The sequence below is a fragment of the Aegilops tauschii genome, chromosome 7, assembly GCF_002575655.3.
Source record: "Aegilops tauschii subsp. strangulata cultivar AL8/78 chromosome 7, Aet v6.0, whole genome shotgun sequence".
NCBI lineage: Eukaryota > Viridiplantae > Streptophyta > Magnoliopsida > Poales > Poaceae > Aegilops > Aegilops tauschii.
The window spans coordinates 608,715,095-608,736,904 of NC_053041.3; the positions used below are offsets into that span (position 1 = coordinate 608,715,095).

General features: G+C 44.2%; 1 protein-coding gene and 1 pseudogene across 1 annotated transcript; both read left to right on the top strand.

Moving 5' to 3' along the window:
- Positions 1-6,724: 6,724 nt before the first annotated feature.
- Positions 6,725-8,177, top strand: LOC109776354 (small ribosomal subunit protein eS25y). Its single transcript, XM_020334995.4, has 3 exons — positions 6,725-6,847; positions 6,921-7,130; positions 7,877-8,177. Exons 1-3 carry the CDS (start codon positions 6,845-6,847, stop codon positions 7,988-7,990), a joined length of 327 nt encoding a protein of 108 aa, XP_020190584.1. The 5' UTR covers positions 6,725-6,844; the 3' UTR covers positions 7,991-8,177.
- Positions 8,178-13,539: 5,362 nt separating this feature from the next.
- Positions 13,540-16,092, top strand: LOC109776348 (uncharacterized; annotated as a pseudogene).
- Positions 16,093-21,810: the final 5,718 nt, after the last annotated feature.

A 21,810-nucleotide genomic window follows, 5' to 3' on the forward strand; every position in this document is an offset into this window, starting at 1 on the left:
AAAATAGTACGGTGGGTGAACAAATGACTGTCGAGCAATTGATAGAAAAGCGCAAAGTTATGACGATATCCAAGGCAATGATTATGAATATAGGCATCACGTCCGTGTCAAGTAGACCGACTCCTGCCTGCATCTACTACTATTACTCCACACATCGACCTCTATCCAGCATGCATCTAGAATATTAAGTTCATAAGAACGGAGTAACGCCTTAGGTAAGATGACATGATGTAGAGGATAAACTCAAGCAATATGATGAAAACCTCATCTTTTTACCCTTGATGGAAACAATACAATACGTGCCTCGCTACCCCTACTTTGTCACTGGGTGAGATCAGCGTAAGATTGAACCCAAAACTAAGCACCTCTCCCGTTGCAAGAAGAACCAATCTAGTTGGCCAAACCAAACCGATAATTCGAACAGAAATACAAAGATATCAAATCATGCATATAAAAATTCAGAGAAGATTCAAAATATTCATAGATAAACTGATCATATATCTACAATTCATCGGATCTCCACAAACACACCGCAAAAGAAGATTACATCGGATAGATCTCCAAGAACATCGAGGAGAACATGGTATTGAGGATCAAAGAGAGGGAAAAGCCATCTAGCTACTAGCTATGGACACGTAGGTCTGTGGTAAACTACTCACGCTTCATCGGAAGGGCAATAGAGTTGATGTAGATGCGCTACGTGATCGAATCCCCCTCCGGCATGATGCCGGAAAAGGCCCCAAGATTGTGTCTCACGACAACAGAAAGTTACGGTGGCGAAAAAGTATTTTGGTGGACGCCTATGTCGGTTTGGGAATATTTCTGAATTGATAGGCCAAAGATTAGGGTTGAGGACTCCCGGGGGGCCCACAAGTCAGGGGGCGCGCCCTGAGGGCTTGTGGAGCCCTCGGGACTCTTCTGACTTCCTCTCCAAGTCCTACATGTGTCTTCTGGTCCAAGAAAAATCATCTTAAAGTTTTATTCCGTTTGAACTCCGTTTGATATTCCTGTTGTGTAGAACTCAAAAACAAGAAGAAAAAACAGAAACTGGCACTGGGCTCTGGGTTAATAAGTTATTCCAAAAATAATATAAAATAGCATATTAATGCATATAGAACATCCAAAACAGATAATATAATAGCATTGAACAATCAAAAATTATAAATATGTTGGAAACGTATCAGTCAGCAATAGCAACTTATAGCTGGCATACCAATTTGGAAGACGCCAGTACTATTTGGAAAAAATAATGCTGGCGTTGATGAAAAATGGCGCGCCACAAACGGAAGTTGTGGCTAGCCGTTTTTCCATTAGTGCATACCCGACTTATTGAGCATCGACATTGACGTATCTGCAACTGACATAATTAACTGCATTTTATGTAGCTTCTACTCGGTTTGGTACCACACTCGTGGTGCGTGTTTAAGGCCATTCAAAGGTGTTTGCGGCTTGCACATTTACTAGTAAAGTATAGAGAAACATCAAAAATATCATTTTCATCAACAAATAAGGTAATTTTTTGAGGAATCAACAAATAAGGTCTTAGTACACCATACACGTGATTATTATAAATAAAAATGATGATTATAGGATACATGTACCCCAATACAAACAATTATTAAAAAAATACAATTTGCTCAGCGGGGAGGGGCTATAACTTGCCTATATTTCAATTGGGGATCCAAGCACCCTTTTGCCGGATTCTGGCATGTCCAAGTCCCTTACTATACATGAGGGCCGGCCCTGGCCTTTTGTCATTGTGCTGGCGATCTTGGCTGGTCGCCAGCAACATCGTTGCGATGGAAATGCGGATTGCCGTTGTGGTCAAAGTGCGGTGGTAGACTTCTTCTCTTCATGTTGAGTGTTCCATAGACCCGACGAGGGTGCGGCGAGTTGGGATCTAGATCCGGTAGCCTGATTGTGGATGAGAACCCAGATGACTCCAAGCGATGTCGCATCAGTCTGCCTTGTTGTTTGTCTGGGGCTGTGGCTGTTCTCCGACACCGTTGTATGAGGTTGTTTTTATTTTCTCTCTTTGCTGTGTGTGTTTGTATGGTTATTTGTAAGGGCTTCATTAATTTAATGTGGATGGCAACCTTTTTTCTTCTAAAAATGCCGTGGTCAAAGCTTGTCACAAATTCCGAGAGGAGGTTTCGTATGATGGAGCCTCGTTTCCCTTTACACCCTTGCAAACACACATTTTTGAGATACTTCCACTGCATGTGCACGCACACAGTGATGGTTTTTGAATGTATAAGTGTTGAATATATTGTGTACGTGTATATTGTGTCTTGGACCCACCTCCTAATTCCTCTGTATAGTTGATGTTGTGGTCCCTTTTTGTACTCATATATACGTGCCTGGTGCACCGATCAATGTAGTGTGTTGCACAGCCTATTCTTTCCCTTCTACATGGTATCAGTTTAGCACGTCGATCCTAACCCTAATTTCCGCTCCTCTAGCCGCCGCAGCCACCGCAAGTTCTTGCCGCCGCCGCCGCAGGTCCTTACCGCCGCCGCGCCATCCTCATCGCGCCGCCGCCGCATCTCACCTTCCTCCATAGTCGCCGCACCTCCTGCCATCGCTGCACTTCTTCTCACACAACCTGATCGCTAGCTAGCCAACCAGATCGCTAGTCAAATCCATCTAGCTGTGTGCCTGGGTGCTTGCTAGTCATCCAGATCGCCGAATCCATCCAGCTGTGTGCCTGGGTGCTTGCTAGCTTATACGTGCCCGTGTGCTTTGTTAGCCGCCGCCGTTTTCTTTTTCTTGCCCTAGCCGCCGCTGGCCCGCTGCTATGGCCTCCCCTGGCTCCTCCATCTACGGTTCCTACACCATTCCCGTCATGCCCCATGCAGCACATACAGCCGGGTGAGTCAGCCCTGACGTACACATGCAGGCGAGCGTGTTTGCTCCCTTCGCCCACCTGCAGCAGCCAGGCACGTCCGCTCGCTTTGACCCCATGCAGCCGGACGCCTTCGCTCCCTTCGGCCAGATGCAGCCGGACGCCTCTGCGGCTCTACTCGCCATGCCGATGGACGGCGGCCATACTCCGCCCGCCCCGGTTCAGCCCTACGGCGGCTTCGCCTCGCTGCCGGTCTCACCGTCATGGGACACTACTTCCTTGGCCACCCTGCACTCGGCCCCATCCCCGCCGGCGCTTGGTACATGGACTCGGGCGCCACCGCCCACATGACATCTCATCCCGGTACTCTAACCTCCTCCACTCCGGTTCATACTCCTACTTGCATCACCGTTGGCAACGGTTCCTCTTTACCTATCACACATGTTGGTCGTGCTTCATTTCCTTCCACATCTACACCTATCACTATGTCTGATGTTCTTGTGTCTCCTGATTTAGTTACGAACCTTGTATCTGTTCGTCGTCTTGCCCGTGAGAATCCCACTACCGTTGAATTTGATGATGTCGGTTTTTCTTTGAAGGACGCCCGTACTCGGATGGTCCTTCACCGTTGTGATAGTCCTGACGAGCTCTATCCGGTGCACTCCCCCACCACCGCCTCCACCACCCCAGTCGCCCTCGCCGCAGGTGTCGACCTTTGGCATGCTCGTTTGGGACACCCGAACTCCACCGCTTTGCGTCAAATACTTAACAGATTTTCATTCTCATGCAATAAGATCAACGACCGTACTTGTGAGGCTTGTCGTCTTGGCAAGCACGTTCGTCTTCCCTTTAGCGCATCTACCACTATTTCCACTTTTCCGTTTTAGTTATTGCATAGTGATGTTTGGACATCCCCGGTTGCAAGCAACACAGGCTACCTATACTATTTGGTGATCTTAGATGATTTCTCTCATTATGTGTGGACATTTTCTCTTCGTCGCAAGTCCGACGCTCTTTCCACACTCACCGCATTTTATTCCTACGTCACCACACAGTTCGGTCGTCCTATCCTTGCTTTACAAACTGACAACGGAAAAGAGTTTGACCACGCCGCTGTTCGTAACCATCTAGCCTCCCACGGTACTATCTTCCGCCTCACTTGCGCCTACACGTCCCAACAAAATGGTCGTGTCGAGCATATCCTTCGCACTCTTAATGACTGTGTCCGCACGTTACTCTTTCACTCTAACGTGCCTCCTCGGTTTGGCCCGGACGCTCTCGCCACCGCCACCCTCCTCATTAACATCCGCCCGTTTCGCCCACACTGGAACTATGCCCCTCACCATCTCCTCTTTGGTGCGCCCCCATCTTATGATGGCCTTCGCATCTTTGGCTGTCTCTGCTATCCTAGCCTCGCTGCCACTGCGCCTCATAAGCTTGCACCTCGCTCAGTCGCTTGCATCTTCCTCGGCTACCCACCTAACACCAAAGGACACCGCTGCTACGATCCCGTCCCACATCGTGTATTCACCTTCCGACACGTTTACTTTGATGAGATGGTGTTTCCATTTCAGCAGGTACCTCCCGCCGCCCCGTCGCCGCCGGCCACCGGCGGCCCATCGCCCGCCTCGCCGGCAGCCGCTGCTTCGCCGGCATCTTCGCTGGCCGCCCCGTCGCCGGTATCTTCACCAGCCACCTCCGGCCCCGCCCTGTCGCCGGCTGTCTTGGCCGGCCCCACCGCCTTGGGCGCCTCGGACGGCACCCCCGCCCTCGCCCACCACCCTCGCCTCGACCGCCCCCTACGCCGCTGGCGCGGGCGCTTTGGCAGCCTCGGGCGCCACTTCTTCACCGGCCATCTCGCCGGCGGCCTCGCTGGCTGCTTCGCCGACCACCTTGCCGGTCGCCGAGTTGCCATCTCGCCCCGTCACTCAGGCTCGAGCCGGCGTTCATCGCCCGAGTCTACGGTACTCTAGCGACGAGTATCTTCTCGCCGCCTCCACCACTGAGCCGTCATCGATCCTCGCGCCTGCTCACGCAGCCCTTCGTGATCCTCAGTGGCTTGCTACGATGCAGGAAGAGTTCGACGCTCTTCAGCGGAACCGTACCTAGACACTGGTTCCTTGGCCTTCTCGCTCCAATGTCATCAGCGGCAAGTGGGTCTTTCGCCATAAGACCCGCTTAGATGGTACACTTGAGCGCTACATGGCTCGCTGGGTGGTCTGTGGTTTTCGGCAGCGTGCTGGAGTCGACCTCACCGAGACGTTTGCCCCGGTTGTCAAACCGGGCACGATCCGCACAGTTCTCCAGCTGGTAGTTTCTTGAGGCTAGCCGGTTCATCAAATGGATGTCTCCAACATCTTCCTTCATGGCCAACTTGAGGAGCAGGTTTACTGTGAGCAGCCGGCCGGTTTCGTCGACGCATCTCTTCCTGGGCATGTGTGTTTGATGTCCGGTCTCTCTACAGGCTCAAGCAAGCACCTCGCGCCTGGTACCAGCGTATCGCCGGGTTCCTTCAGACACTGGGCTTCAGCGTCACTCGCTCGGATGCCTCGTTGTTCGTCTATCACCGCGGCGACACGACTGCATATTTGCTCCTCTATGTCGACGACATCATCCTGACGGCCTCCTCCGCAGCCCTTCTTCAGCAGATTACTCTCCTGCTGTGTGATGAGTTTGCCATCAAGGACCTGGGCGCTCTACATTATTTCCTTGGCATTGAGGTTGTTCGGCGACTCGACGGCTTCTTTCTTCATCAGCAGAAGTATGCGCACGAGCTACTTGAGCGTGTCGGCATGCTCAACTGTCACCCAGTTGCTACTCCTGTTGACACGAAGGCCAAGGTTTCTGGTCTCGAGGGCTCTCCCGCATCGGATGCCCCGTTCTACCGGTCCATTGTTGGTGCTCTTCAGTATCTGGCTCTCACCCGGCCGGATTTACAGTATGCTGTTCACCAGGTGTGTCTGCATATGCACGCCCCTCGTGACTCCCATTGGACCCTCGTGAAGCGGATTCTCCGTTACATCCGCGGCACGATGGCTCTTGGGCTTACTCTCACGGCGTCCACTTCTCTGGAGATGGTAGCCTACTCCGACGCGGACTGGGCCGGCTGCCCCGACATCCGTCGGCCCACCTCTGGATACTGCGTTTACCTCGGTCTTTCACTCGTCTCGTGGTCGTCCAAGTGACAACCTACGGTTTCGCGCTCTAGCGTGGAGGCTGAGTACCGAGCTGTGGCTAACGTCGTCGCCGAGTGCACCTAGCTACGACAGTTACTTCAGGAGTTGCATCATGACGTCTCTCAGGCTACGGTTGTCTACTGTGACAATGTTTCTGCGGTGTATCTTTCCGCCAACCCCGTTCATCATCGCCGGACTAAGCATATTGAGCTGGACATTCACTTTGTGCGCGAGTAGGTGGCCCTTGGACGTATTCGGGTCTTCCATGTTCCGTCTGCACAACAGTTCGCCGGTGTGATGACTAAGGGACTGCCGACTTCCACCTTCGAGGAGTTTCGTTCCAGTCTCTGCGTCTCCGGCGCCGCTTCGACTGCGGGGGTTGTTGAATATATTGTGTACGTGTATATTGTGTCTTGGGCCCACCTCCTACTTCCTCTGTATAATTGAGATTGTGGCCCCTTCTGTACTCATATATACGTGCCTGGTGCACCGATCAATGTAGTGTGTTGCACAACCTATTCTTTCCCTTCTACAATAAGAAACTTCAAAAAGAAAAATCGAGCAAAATAAGAAACTTCAAATGGACTCATATTTTTTTTTGAGGGTTAATGAACTCGGATGGATAAACTCCGCAGAACGAGCCCACCGCATGCGGCCCAACAGCCCACTCCGGCCCACAGAGGAACCCTAGCCTCCATCCGACTTATATACCCCCTCCTCCTCCCCGCAACCCATCTCTTCTCCTCCTCCTCCCCGCCGCCGCCGCCGTCTCCTCCTCCTCTTCGCCGCTCCCGCTCCCGCCGCCGCGCCACCGCCGTCAGCCATGGTACGTGCGCCATCCCGGCCGCCGCACGTCGACACACCGGACGCGCGCTGACACCCCTCTCGCTCGCTCGCAGGCACCGAAGAAGGAGAAGGCCCCGGCGGCGTCGTCCAAGCCGGCCAAGTCCGGCGGCGGCAAGCAGAAGAAGAAGAAGTGGAGCAAGGGCAAGCAAAAGGAGAAGGTGAACAACGCGGTGCTGTTCGACCAGGCCACCTACGACAAGCTGCTCACCGAGGTGCCCAAGTACAAGCAGATCACGCCCTCCGTCCTCTCCGAGCGCCTCAGGGTAACTAACGCCCGCTCGCCATCCCCCCTCCTCCGGATCTCTTCTTCCTGCTTGCTTGCTTTCTTCCCGTGAGAATTGAGATCTCGGGATGGTAGATTATGTGTGTGTGTGTGATGCGCCATGGCTCCTGGTCAAGTTCTTTGATGTGATGCTCTGTTTTGGGGTCAGTCAGTCAGTAGTACTCTGAACAAGAGCATGAACATGCTACTATATGATTGTGTTATGAATTGGATGCCGGTCTGTGCTGATAGTTTTTGTGCAGTGTGATGCTCAGTTTAGTGCATCCTCGGATTTTGCTCGGTGTGCCAATTTCATAGTGTCATAGAAACTGCACAATCTGATTTTGACATGTGCAGTATACCCTTGTTTAGTGTAATTTGGCATCACCATTGATTCGTAGAGTTAACCGTTGATTTGTGGAGGTAATATGGTTGGTCAATGCTGTTGAATGCTTCAGCTACTTGTCGCCACATTTTGCTGTCCACGGTGCCTACATGCCTTGTTATTAGATTGCAGCTGTAGTATCATGTGACGGAAACATATGTTGTCGGTCTATGAATTGTTAACATGGATTAGAACTATTGATGTGTGCACGGCAAGTGTTTAGCAATTCCCCCTTGCATGTATGTTTGCCCTTCCTATTTGCTATCTCACTTCAATTTAATAAACCGAACTCTTCAGGCATGTACATTCATGCACACTACAAACCCGATGATCTCACCCTGCCTGTGTTTATCCACCTGCAGATCAACGGGTCTCTGGCACGCAGGGCTATCAAGGACCTGATGGAGAGGGGACTCATCAGGATGGTGTCAATCCACTCCAGCCAGCAGATCTTCACCAGGGCGACAAACACCTGATTTATCATTATCATGTGTTCTATGTCTGTTTTTAGTCCAGTAGACTGAGGTGTTGCTGTTACATTCAAGTTCACTATGTCCAGGGGGGCACACTGTGCCACCAGTAATGTTGAATTGCTTTTGAGTTTTGGTACACTTTAAGATCGTTTTGTCAGCGCAATGAAATCTACCTTATATATTGCCTTTATTCGGTCTTCTTATTTGTTGCTGTCCACGCTCTACGGTTGTTCCTGGGCGCAAGTATTTTGTTCTGGTAACGGTGTATGGTTCCAAGGGTATGGAGTTATCATGTTTGTGTCAAATGATGCTGTGAGGCTGATCTTGTTCGGAGGATAAGGCTCTTGAGATAGTGCTGTATGATCTTGAGGGGATCTTGAGATTGCCTGTAGTTTTTATACACCTGCATGAAGTGGGGTGTTCTTGATGTCTGGCTGTCGCACAGCACCACAACACAACTCGCTAAATCATTATGCTGCATTTGGATGTCTGTATTGGACTGTCAGAATTGGATTTGGTATTGGGCATGCAGGTTTTATTGTAGTGCTTCATTGGAGTAGTGCCAAGCAAGAAAGTGCTCATTTGGATTGAAAATTGATGTGATTAGCTGCTCGTCCCAAGTACCCGAAGCAGGGTCAATCAACTCATTTACCTTTGTGAGCTCCTTCTGGCTATTCCGCTCCGCTCCTCCTGCGAAGTCTGTTGCTGCATCGCCTCCGAGGGGGAGCTGATGCACCTGTTTGTCGATATTCAAGGAGCCATTGGATGTTGCCGAGATCAACATGGTTCTGCGATGTTGGGCTCCTTCCGGCTATACAGCTCCGCACCTCCTGCGAAGCGCACGCCGGCTGCCCGGAAGCCATGGTGTGCAGTTGGGGAACAAGCGATGTTCTGTATCACAAGAAGCTCTAGCTCAACAGGAACGAGCCCTGTTTTGTATTTCTGTTCTTCAGGTTCAGTTGTTGTTCTTTCGTCAGTACTATGTTTCCATCAAAGTCTGCCTACTTATGTTTCGCCTCAATGTAACACTTCCAAGTGTGTTTGCCATATAGTTAATGGATAATTGCAACTGCGTGATTTTCAACCGGAATGTCATAGGGCTAGACAATCCAGCGCGCCACAAGGTTGAACCTGAACCTATCTATTCAAATTTGAACTATGTCATGTTTAACTTGAAGCTATCTGAACTATTGTGTTGTTAAATTTGGAACTATGTCATGTTTAACTTGAAGGTAATTTATGTGCATGTGGTTATGGCTAGAAGCAGTCGACGTGTATATCCATGAAATCTTCGGATAGTAGCACACTCTAGGACAACAAATATTGTGTAAACTTTTGTTGTCTTTACCTAACAGCGTACCATGTTTTGTTTTGTTTTTTAAATTAGATTATGTTGAAATGGGAATCCACCGTGATCCATGCAGCTCATAGTACATAACTAAAAGTTTTTCCATGGTTAGAAGAAAAAACTTAACAAACTATCATCGGTTAAGCATTTGGTTTCTTTCAGTTGGTTGGTGTATACAATTTTAGACATGACCATCGGATATAGTCTCACTTGATATGTTAATGCACACTTTTCAACTTTTGGAAAAAAACACTGCTAATTATATTCATTTATGAATCTAGATTACATATTATGCCTTTCCCCGCCGCTAAAATCATGCAGGCCCATAATTTTTGAATTTTAGAAAACATATTTAGAGTTCCAGAGATTTTGGAAAGAACGGAAAGAGAAAAACATATGTAAAGTTCGAGAACATCTATATACACATATAGTGGGTCTAGAATTTTCAAATATAAAAAAGATAATTTTGTAGATTTCAGAAAATTCATAAAAAATGAGTATTGTAATTTTATCGTTAATATGTTTAATTAGGAATTCCAAAAGAAACGAATATGTCGATCCGTAGTAGTAAATGGTATGTCGATTGTGCGGTCACATTTTTTCCTGTTTTAGATCATAGAAAAAACATTTATTTGTAAAATTCTTCATGTACGAACAACTATATGTGCACACAAAATAATTGTTCAGATTTTTTAACAACAAGTAAGTTTTTCTTAAGTGGGATCCATAAAGCCGGCTAGACCCATTTGTGAATTTTAACTATACACAGTCGTCAGTTATTTTTGCCAGTAATATTCATTAGTCAATTAACATACATGCATGTTCTGTCGCTAGCATCTACTCCCTCTGTGCCGTAATATTTGTCGTTGGAGCAGCTGAACTTCAGCTACTCCAGCAACAAATATTACGGTGCAGAGGGAGTATGTACTATTTTTTTAACCTGCAGGCACATACTGTTATGTTTTCTTATTTTGGACATTTGGAGTGATTCAGTAGGTAAAGAAACAATGCAGCATGCGTGACCAAGACTGCAGCCTGTCGCTAGCATCTACTCCCTCCGTCCCATAATATAAGAGCGTTTTTTAAACTAGTGTAGTGTGAAAAACGCTCTTATATTATGGGACGGAGGGAGTATATACTATTTTTTTAACCTGCACGCACATACTGATTTGTTTTCTTATTTGGGACATTTGAGTTCTCTTTGAGTGATTGAGTAGGTAAAGAAATAATGCAGCATGCGCGACCAAGACTACAACGTGGGTGACCAAGACTCTGGGGCGTGCGTGCCTTGTATTTCTCCTGATTGAAGTCCGGCGCGGGAGGTTTAAGCGTGTCTTGTATTTTTTTTCTTATGGAAGTGTAGATGAGATCTATGTTAAGTCTCATATTGAATCTAAGCCGTTGAAATGTCATAAGTTAACATATTTGAAATCGAAAACATTTTTTTAATTCATGAACACATTTACAAATTTTCGAACATTTTCAAAAATCAAGAACATTTTTCGAATTGATGAAACTTTTCTACTATTTGCAAACATTTTTTTAAGTTGTCAACATTTTTTTAACAATTCTCTTGAATCGGCAAATATTTCTAGAATGGACGAACATTGTTTTGGAAATTGGTGGAACAATTTTGAAATTCATGGACATTTTTTTGATTTAAAAACCATTTTTTTAAATGCATGATCGTTTATTGAACTAGAGAACATTTTATGAATGAATAAACTATTTTTTAAGTCACAAACAGTATTTAAATTTTTAGGATATTTTTCCATTTATGAACATTTTTGAATTGGCAATATTTAGTTCAATTTCGTTAATATTTTTAATACACGGTCTTTTCAAAAGATTTTGACCATTTTTTTGATTTCCTGAAGATTTGGTTTCAAAATTTTGAACATTTTGTGAATGCGTAAACATTCTTTTTTATCTAATCGTGAATATTTTAATCCCCAAACATTGTCTGAAGCAAAGGGTACGTACAACATGGGCCAGCTCAGGCGGGGGTTTAAAATGTAGAAGAAAAAAGGAAAAAAAAGAAAAAAAGAAATTGAGAAAACAGGCCGCTCGGACATGGGGCGGCCCAAACGGGCGTGCTGCGTCTACTCCCTGAGTGCAGAGGGCAGTATAGTAGGTCCCTACAGCATGGGCCGGCACAGGCGGAGATTCCCCCCGTGTGAAATGTTTTTAGCACTTATAGGTGGCATTGGTACGTCTCAAAAAAAATGTGGCATTGATGGGTAATATTTTGCAACTATGAGGGCAATTTTCATGACGTACCGCAAGAACCAATAACCCCTATATTATTACCAGCAAAAGGGTCCGTGCACAGCAACGGCAAGAAAATCTCCAATGCTCCTGACCACATTTTATTGCATGACCGAGATACACTATCACTCTCAATTTTGTGAAATCATGAATATTTTTTCAAACCCGTGAACATATTTGAAATCATGTTCATTTTTCAAATTCGTGAAAAGTTTTACAAAATTTTGAACGTTTTCTAAAATGAAGGACATTTTTTTAATTCATGAGCACTATAATCAGTTTGTAAACTTTTAAAAAAAATCGTGAATATTTTTAAATAGTTTTCTTGAATTGGCAAATATTTCAAGAATCGAGGATTTTGTTTTGATTTAACAAACATTTTTTGAAATGCATGATCACTTTTTGAATGAGCAAACATTTTATGAATGAATAAAGTATTTTGTAAGTCACGAACAGTTTTTGAATTTTGAAGATATTTTTCCATTTATGAAAACTTATTGAATTGGCGAAATTTTGTTCAGTTTCATATAAAAAATTAGTCCATGTATATTTTTTAAAGAATCAAGATTTTTTTTTCAAAATTTCGTACATTGTTTGAATAAGCAAATTTTTTGGTTACAAAATCGCAAACATTTGTATCCAGAAACATTTTATGATTTATTAAACATGTTGTTTCAAAATACTTGAAGTTATGGTTTGACCTATGTCAAACTTCTTTTAAGTTTGGCCAACTCTATTATAGATTACCATGCACAATTGCATGTAATTATTCAACACTGCACATAAATATACCATGTAACTTATGAGTCGGAAATTGAACTGAACTCAAAACTGCATATGCCCAGGAATTAATTCATGGTTCAGTGTTCATATAACTTTATCTGCAAGTACATATGTATAACTTTCATTTATAATCGCCTCCATATAGGACTGATAGAATAGCAACCTACAACTGAATTCTACAAAGCATGATTAACAAGAAACTGACAAATATAGACTGGACACATGGAAACTTCAGTAACATAACATGGTGATTCATTAGAGATATGCATTAGAGATAATATCTTCCAAATGCACATATTTTATAAGAATGTCATTATATGTCTCAAGCATTTCGATACACAAATAATAATCAAACAACAAATGGTTTTCCACAGAAGATAGAGGTCATACTTGCAGGCATATTTAGTGGCTCTAGATATACACGGAAATTTCTGTAATTCGTAAATACTCCCTCCGTTCCCAAATATAAGTCTTTTTTAGAGATTTCAATATGGACTACATACAGACGTATATAGACGTATTTTAGATTGTAGATTCATTCATTTTGCTACGTATGTAGTCCATATTAGAATTTTTTAAAAGACTTATATTTAGGAACAGAGGGAGTATTTCTCAAATATCAGCAGGGTGTAACCATCAATGTTGAGCTTCCTTCAGTATGAGTCATTGACATGTAGAGTTAGAAAAGCAAGATAATACGGCATCCAAAAACATCTTACTCCTCGTGAAACCTTGCGGCAACATCCCATCCTGTCTGCTCCTTTCACCATCGCCATCGATGTTCTCAGCAGGGCGACCTGCTGCACGACCAAGACACACGATACTTTAGCAGCAGAAGAGGAACAACAACATATTACCTTGGCTGACGACGGAGAGAAGCACGGGTCTCGCCGAGCATGTACCCTTGAGGATGCCCATCAATGATCGCCGCCGCACCCCACCAACTCCGCACTAAATCAGTCACCCCTAGCCGCTGCTCCACATCAAATCGGCAGGCCGCCGGGTGGCTGTGCTGCATGAGGGAGGCGACGGAAGGCAGGCGTCCGGGGACGGCGCTATGTGACGGCGGGGGCAAGCTCCTCCTTCTTGCTCTGCTTTCCTTCCTTCTAACCCCAGGTTCATTCATGCCCAGGCTGCGGTAGGCGGCGAGGAATTCTTCAGGCACATCTTGGAGCTATGAGCCGCCGCCTTGTCCCCGTTGGCAGACGCATCTTGGAGCAGAACATCAAGGCTCGGTACCACGCCGGAGACATTGGCACCAAGGACGCACTCCACCGGTTTGACGAATTGCTCCAGGATGCTGGGTCCTCCTCGATCCGTGCCGTCAACTATCTCCTTACTGTTGTCGGACGTGATTGCCCTGCGCTCGGCGTCTCCCTCTTCAACCGCGTCGCAAGGGCCAAGGTGGCACCCAACAGTATCACGTACACCATCCTCGTCGACTGCTGCTGCCGTGCTGGCCGCTTGGACCTCGGTTTCGCTGCCATGGGCCACATCATTAAGATGGGATTTACAGCAGACGCGATCTTCTCTTTCAGCCACCTACTAAAGTCCATATGTGCGGAGAAGAAGACCAGCTATGCAATGGACATCGTACTCCGAGTAATGCCTGAGCTTAACTGCACACCGAACATTTTCTCCTATAGCATTCTTTTCAAGGGTCTCTGCAACGAGAAGAGAAGCCAAGAGGCTCTTGAGCTGATTCACATCATGGTTGAGGATGGAGGTTGCTGCCGACCTGATGTGGTGTCCTAATAGCACCGTAATTGATGGCCTATTGAAAGAGGGTGAGGTGGACAAGGCTTACGGCCTATTCTGTGAAATGCTACAGAGGGGAATTTCGCCGGATGATGTGACCTATAACTCAATCATCTCTGGCATGTGCAAGGTTCATGCGATGGACAAGGCTGAGGAGGTTCTTCAACAGATGTTTGATAGAGGAATTCTGCCAGATGTTGCCACATATAATAGTCTAATACATGGATATTATTCATTAGGAAGGTGCAAAGAGGTTGATCGGATTTTCAAGGAAATGTCTAGAAATGGTGTTCAACCAGATATTGTAACTTACAATATACAGATGGATTATCTTTGCAAGAATGGAAGATGCGCAGAAGCTAGGAAGATTTTTGATTCCATAGTCAGTTTGGGCCAAAAACCGACTGTTACTACCTATAGCATTTTGCTTCATGGGTATGCTCTGGAACGATCTTTTCATGAGATGCATTGTCTCATTGATTTGATGGTGGGAAATGGTATTGCGCCAAATCATTTTGTCTACAACATACTCATATCTGCATATGCTAAAGAAGAAATGATTGGTGAGGTAATGCATATATTTAAAAAAATGCGGCAGCATGGATTGAACCCTGATGTAGCGAACTATGGAGCGGTAGTAAACTTACTTTCCAAGATTGGCCGAATGGATGATGCTATGTCCCAATTCAATCAAATGATAACTGAAGGGTTAGCTCCTGATATCATAATTTTCACCCCCCTTATTAGTGGTTTCTGTTCTTGTGGCAAATGGGAGAAGGTTCATGAACTATTTTCTGAGATGTTGGATCGCGGCATCTGTCCCAACACACTGTTCTTCAACACAATTATGGACCGCCTTTGCAAAAATGGAAGGGTTATGGAAGCCCAAGATCTCTTCGACCTGATGGTACACATGGGTGTGAAGCCTGATGTGTGTACTTATAACAAACTGACAGGTGGATACTTGTTCATTGGTAAGATGGATGAAGTGAGCAAGCTACTTGACAATATGGTCTCAATTGGCATGGAACCAGATGTTATCACCTATAACATACTGATTGATGGTTACTCTAAGAATGGAAAGATAAATGATGCATTGGTTTTTTTTAGGGAAATGTTGGAAGGGAAGGTTAAGCCTTCTGTTATCATTTTTAATATTATGATTGGTGTGTTGCTTAAATGTGGCAGGAAGGAAGAAGCCAAAGATTTGTTTGATGGTATCTGGGCCAAAGGATTAGTGCCTGATGTTGTTACATATAGCTTAATGATACAAAAGCTTATAGAAGAAGGTTCTCTACAAGAGTCTGATGATCTATTCCTTTCTATGGAGAAGAATGGATGTGCTGCCGACTCCCGTATGCTAAATGCTATAGTTAGAAGCTTACTTCAGAAAGGGGAGGTGCCCAGGGCTGGGACTTATCTGTCTAAAATTGATGAGAGGAGGTTCACCCTTGAAGCTTCCACTGCTAGCTTGTTGACTGCACTTGTGTCAGGGGGGAAAGGCCAGGAATATAAAGAGTTGCTCCCGGAAAAATACCACTCGTTTCTGGAACAGGGCACTGATTGAAACCTTTTCTAGAGATTTTGCCCAGATGCTCTGGAGTGCTAATCGAGGGCTGAACTTCTCTTTGTAGGTTACTTCTTCCAACCTTTTCTTTTTTTAGTACGTCTGAAATGTAATAATCGTTGGAGAAACTGTAGCAAACTTTCTGACTGTCAACCTTTTCTAGAGATTTTTTAGTACTTCTTCCTACAAGCTAGTAGTAAACTTTCTGACTGTCACCATTTTGTTGATCCACTATATGTGTTTCATACATATGGATGGCTACTACTTCAAGGGAGTTGCACATTTGGCATCAGCTAAGCTGCAATTTTTAATTAGTTTTGTCAGTCCTGGATTTGTCCTAATAAGTTATCCTTGGCACCTTTTGCCTTACTTTTCTGATGTACTGATGGTCATATGCTAGATACTCAGCCCTTCATAACTTGAGTAAACTTTGGAGTAAAGCTATGGCAAGTTGGCAACCATTGTACTGCATTAACCATCTCTTATAGTTGGCAGCAACCACTGTAGATCTGCGTTCCTCCAGTCCTAGGATCGCCGTCGCCTCACCCCCTCGTGTTTTGCTTCACGGTCTGCCCTACTTTGTACACCTCAAGCCTCCTAACTAGAAGCTTTGCGTATTCGCAAAAAAAAAGTACTGATCATCAGGACTGTCTTGTGCATGACCACTCGTTGAAGTTGTCAGCAGTAAGTTAGTTCCTGTATTCCATTTCTCTTTTACATTATATGGGAAGCATGATGCCCTCAGCTAGAATTAGTCCATTACCACTTAACATTCTATTCATCATGACTTCAATTCCAGATTCATGGTGCCCTACATGATTACAACGAAGATGTTAGGTGCTATTGACTGAGTTTTCGTATCGACAGCACACATTGACTGAGTATTTTTATTGTTAGTCCCACATGGTTTACCTTTTCCCCAAGATCTTACATGTGAATTTGAAATTTATAGTGGCACGTTATTATCCTTCTTTACCCTGTATATCGTTAATATCCTGGTTACGTAATGATGACTCAAACTACGCTGCCATGCAAACAGTCTGGGAGTTCCACCACGTATGTGTCCTATAGTGTTGGAGCTGCTGTCTGCGGTGGATAATGTGGGTTTGTGCACTTCAGCGACTAAACTGTTGAGATTGCCACCTGAACTTTTTACTTGCGGGCGGCAAGAGTGAAATCCTGGATTGAGCGTTCATCCCTAAGTTTATTGAACTTGAACCAGTTAACTGTGTCATCAAACTTTTAATTTTCGTGCACAGATCTTTCTCATGTAGGTTTAAATTACCTGATTGCATTATTGTTCTAAGTATCAGATTACATGAATTCTACTGAAGCTGTACTGGAATTCAGTTGCAGTTATCTAGCGGCCTTAGTTGTGTACATACATTTTTCTAGAATTTTTGGTGCTGAAATTTAAGGTTGTTAATGTGGCGAAACTTTGCTCCATGATGCTCTGTGCATCAAGGTAGAAATATTGGGTGTTCTGACATATACTGCTGAACTTAGTATGACTGAAACTGAGTTGTTGCTTGGCCAAGGAGCTGCATAATGTCCTTATCCAATGTGTGCGGCGTATATTTTGTCAGTGAGGAGGTAAGAACTATATGACAGCTTAATTAGCTTGTACTTCATTGCAACTTCTTAACAATGGTATCTGCTAGCTTCATGTTCTGGAAGCTACATCCACCATCTATCTTATATTTATAACTTGCCATCTCTTAGTGCTTGGTGACTAGCTCTGCCCCTATTGAACAAATCATGTTGTATTGTTTGCATCATCATGTTTTGATACTGTTCCTTCTATTTGTGGTATGAAATTGAGGATGTTTCATCTCTCAATCAACATCAATCGGGACTTGCCTTAGACCACATCCAGCAATTTGCCCCCATTTGTGAAAATACAATCCATTTTCATATCTCTCTTGGAGTCCAAAACACAATCAGGTGGAAATTCACCACGGGCGCTAACTAGTCCGAGGCTTCAGCATACAGAACACAATTAGCTGGGCTAACTTCTACCCCAACCAATCCATCCTATAGTTCAGAAATTAGGGGGCCTCCGAAGTGTAAAATTTTCTCTTGGTTGGTCATCCACAGTGGATTTGGGCAGTTGACCGTCCAACACGCTGTGGTTGGACAAATTTGAGTCTTTGTACGTTTGCAAGCAAGTGGATGGCTAAATTTTGGTCTTGGTAAGCAAGTTCTGGAATCAGCAGTGCGCCTCTTCTTCAAGTGTAGATATACACTCAGAGTATGGAATGTGGTGAACCTTTGACTTGGGCTGCATGACATGCACCTGCATGTTTAGATAATCACCACCACGGTTAAATATTGGTGGACAAATATTAAGTTCTGGTAGAAAGGCTTTCACCTTCTTGACCAGGCTGGTCTCGTGGATAATTTGGAATGAGCATAGTGTAGCTATTTCTGAATGGTTGCCGCACCCATCTATAGTAATTGTATTCGGTGTGTGGAATTTTTTTTGCTTGCTTCTGGGAGTATGCATTCGTGATGTGTCACAAGATTAAAACCGTGAAATACAGTCCAAAATTTGTACCATATTATTCACTTTCCATCCTGTATTCTCTGCAAACATATAATATATACAAAGCATACTGTTTATTAGAGAGTTTGCCATGTGTCAGTATCAACGTGTACATAAATATTTCTTTTGTCATCTGCAAGTTTACTCCGGAAAGCTCAAGAGTGGATCCCACGTGTCACTAGACCTCAACTGACAGCTATCGTGCATGAGCCACTAGCGGTAACCGACTAAACGTGCAGGATAGAGCACCCTGACTAAGGACAAGGGGCACAAACGTATGCGCTCAATAGTGTAACATTATCGTTGCCGATGCAAGTACTAGCAACAAGATGATGCAAATACTTATAAGAAACTGGTCTGTTGCAAAAGAGATGCACCGGCGTGCACAATGTGTTGCCTGCTCAGCAATACCTGTCATCTCAGGAATGTTGGGGTTCATGATACCTTCCATGCCTAAGCTTAAACATGCCACACGGTCATGGCGATTCTACAACCAGTTGGCGTAAACAATGGCTTTCCTACGGACTAGTTATGGCCGGTAGATTACTCCATATATCTCAGCAGCTGCCATTATATATGGAGTTTGCAGTAGGTTGTAGTAGTTGTCCAAATCAATGAACATATATACTCCCTCCATTTTTATTTAGTCCGCTTATTAGCTTTGGTCAAAGTCAAGCTTTGTAAACTTTGACCAAGTTTATAAACAAAAATATTAACATAAACAATAACAAATCAATACAATTAGATTTATTATTGAATGTACTTTCACATCATATAGATTTGTAATGATAAATGTTTATATTATTTTCTATAAACTTGGTCAAACTTTATGAAGTTTGACTTCAGTCAACTCTAATATGCAGAGTAAATAAAAACGGAGGGAGTATTGACAAGTGACATAGCATACAAAGTTAACAATTAGTTTATTTTTACAAGGAAAATAGGAGGCTATTGGGGCTAATTACAGGTAAATATATTAAAATTAAAGTAGGTCACATACAAATGCCACAAAGGGCTAATTACATAAAGTTAGACAACCAGCTACATACAAAGTTCACTACAGGACTTCCTCGTAGCGCTATGAAATATTAAATTCATCTCCTGCTCAAAAAATTTCCTCCATCTACAAAGACTAATCGCCACAGACCGACTCAATAGTTGGTCGCCTTGACAGCAAGTCTAGTCCCGACTGTAATTCCAGGTTCATGATGCCCTGCATGATTACAACAAAGATGTTAGGTACTATCGACTTTTTTTTGTCAACACATCGACTGTGTAGTTTATATACTGCAAATGTGCTGGTGTGTTGCAACGGGAGAAAGCAAAATAGGGATCGTTAAGGATCAGATTATTGATGTATTGCTTCTTATTGGACGTGTCGTGGGCCGTAGGATGAGATGCATGATGGTTGGCCTTGCCGCGGTCCACCCGGTGAACTACTCGTCGTCGCCCATTCGATCTACCCTCACGCTTCTTGGTCGGTCATGTCATAATATCTTGAACCTTGCATCCATGAAGAATAAATTGGTAGTGCATCCCTTCAGCAAGATAGTGTTGCCACGGAAAGCTGCAACATGTCTATGGTGTCCGGGCGTACAGTGATGATGGAGTTGTCATTATTGGTGGCCTCGTCAACCATCAATCGGTTTGGCGCCAAGAAAGAGTTGTATCTTGTCCATGGTGTATGGGTGGTCGGATGCTTAGTGACGATAAAGTTGTTGTCTTTGGTACCGACTTGTCCCCCTTGAAAATCGTTGTGGAGTACTCCTCCTTCTCTCTTGGATTCTTTCTCTCAGATGACTTACATGATTCGAAATAAATATGGAGTCAAACGATTCAAAATTAATAATAGATCACATGGTAATAAGAGATTAAGGTTGTGTTCGCTAGCAAAGTATTATAAAAACCCCTTATTAAAAAATACAGTATTTTTGGCTATGGTTACAACAAACCGTGGTTTTAATAATATCATGATTTTTATATATCAAGGAGGGTGCTGAAACAAACATGTAAAAGAGAGCCACGATGTCTTTTTTTGGGTTAGTTTTAGGCGGAATTGATTGCTTGTATCTGTGTTGATAATTTCCTGAAGAGGAGAGGATGATGCAGCACAGCAAAGGTAAGTATTTTCCTCAATTATGAAACCAAGGTTATCAATCCGGTAGGAGAACGGAGCAACACTATGAAAACAACACCTGCACACAAACAACAAATACTTGCAACCCAACGCGTAAAAGGGGTTGTCAATCCCTCAACGATATTGAGATAGATTAAATTGTATGAGATTTGATAAATATATCTAACTAAAATAAAAAATAAGATAAATAAATAAAAAGTGCAGCAAGGAATTTATAGATTTAATATGATAGAAAATAGACCTGGGGGCCATAGGTTTCACTAGAGACTTCTCTCAAGAAAATAGTATACGGTGGGTAAACAAATTACTGTTGGACAATTGATAGAAAAGTGAATAATCATGACGATATCCAAGGCAATGATCATGTATATAGGCATCACGTCCAAGATTAGTAGACCGACTCCTGCCTGCATCTACTACTATTACTCCACACATCGACCGCTATCCAGCATGCATCTAGTGTATTAAGTTAACGGAAAAATGAAGTAATGCAATAAGAACGATGACATGATGTAGACAAGATAAACTCACGTATGAATAAACCCCATCTTGTTATCCTTAATAGCAACGATACATGCGTGTCATGTCTCTTTCTATCACTGATATTGAGCACCGCAAGATCGAACCCATCCCAAAACACCTCTTCCCATGGAAAGAAAAATCAATCTAGTTAGCCAAATCAAACCAAAATTTCAGAGAAGAAATACGAGGCTATAACAATCACACATATAAGAGTTCAGCAAAGACTCAAATAATATTCATGCATAGAAATGATCATAAACTCACAACTCATCGGATCCCAACAAACACATCGCAAAAAGGAGTTACATCAAATAGATCTCCAAGAACATCAAGGAGAACATTATATTGAAGATCAAAAAGAGAGAAGAAGCCATCTAGCTACTAGCTACGTACCTGTAGGTCTGTGGTAAACTACTCACGCATCATCGGAGGGGCAGCAAGGATGATGAAGAACCCCTCCGTGATCGTTGCCCCCTCCGGCAGAGTGCTGGAAAAGGCCTCTAGAATGGATCTCGTGGTTCTGGAACTTGCGGCGGCTGGAAAAGTGTTTCGTCGACTCCCTTAGGGTTTTTGGGATTTTAGAGTATTTATAGAGGTGGAGGTAGGTCCGGAAGCTTCCTGTGGGCTCCACTACCCACCAGGGCGTGCATGGGCCCCTGGCGTGCCCTGGTGCCTAGTGGGCCCCACGGGCCTCCTCCCATGTGCTTCTTTGGCTCCCTGGGTGTCTTTTTGGCAGGAAAAAATCTCTAAAAAGTTTCGTGGCATTTGGACTTCATTTGGTATTGATATTCTGTGAAGTAAAAGAAAAGCAAAAACCAGCAACTGGCACTGGGCACTATATGTCAATAGGTTAGTCTAAAAAATGATATAAAGTTGCTAGTAAATGAATATAAAA

Coding starts and splice junctions, on each gene's coding strand:
- LOC109776354 (XM_020334995.4), top strand. Junction 7,131..7,876: donor TCCTCTCCGAGCGCCTCAGG/GTAACTAACGCC, acceptor ATCCACCTGCAG/ATCAACGGGTCTCTGGCACG.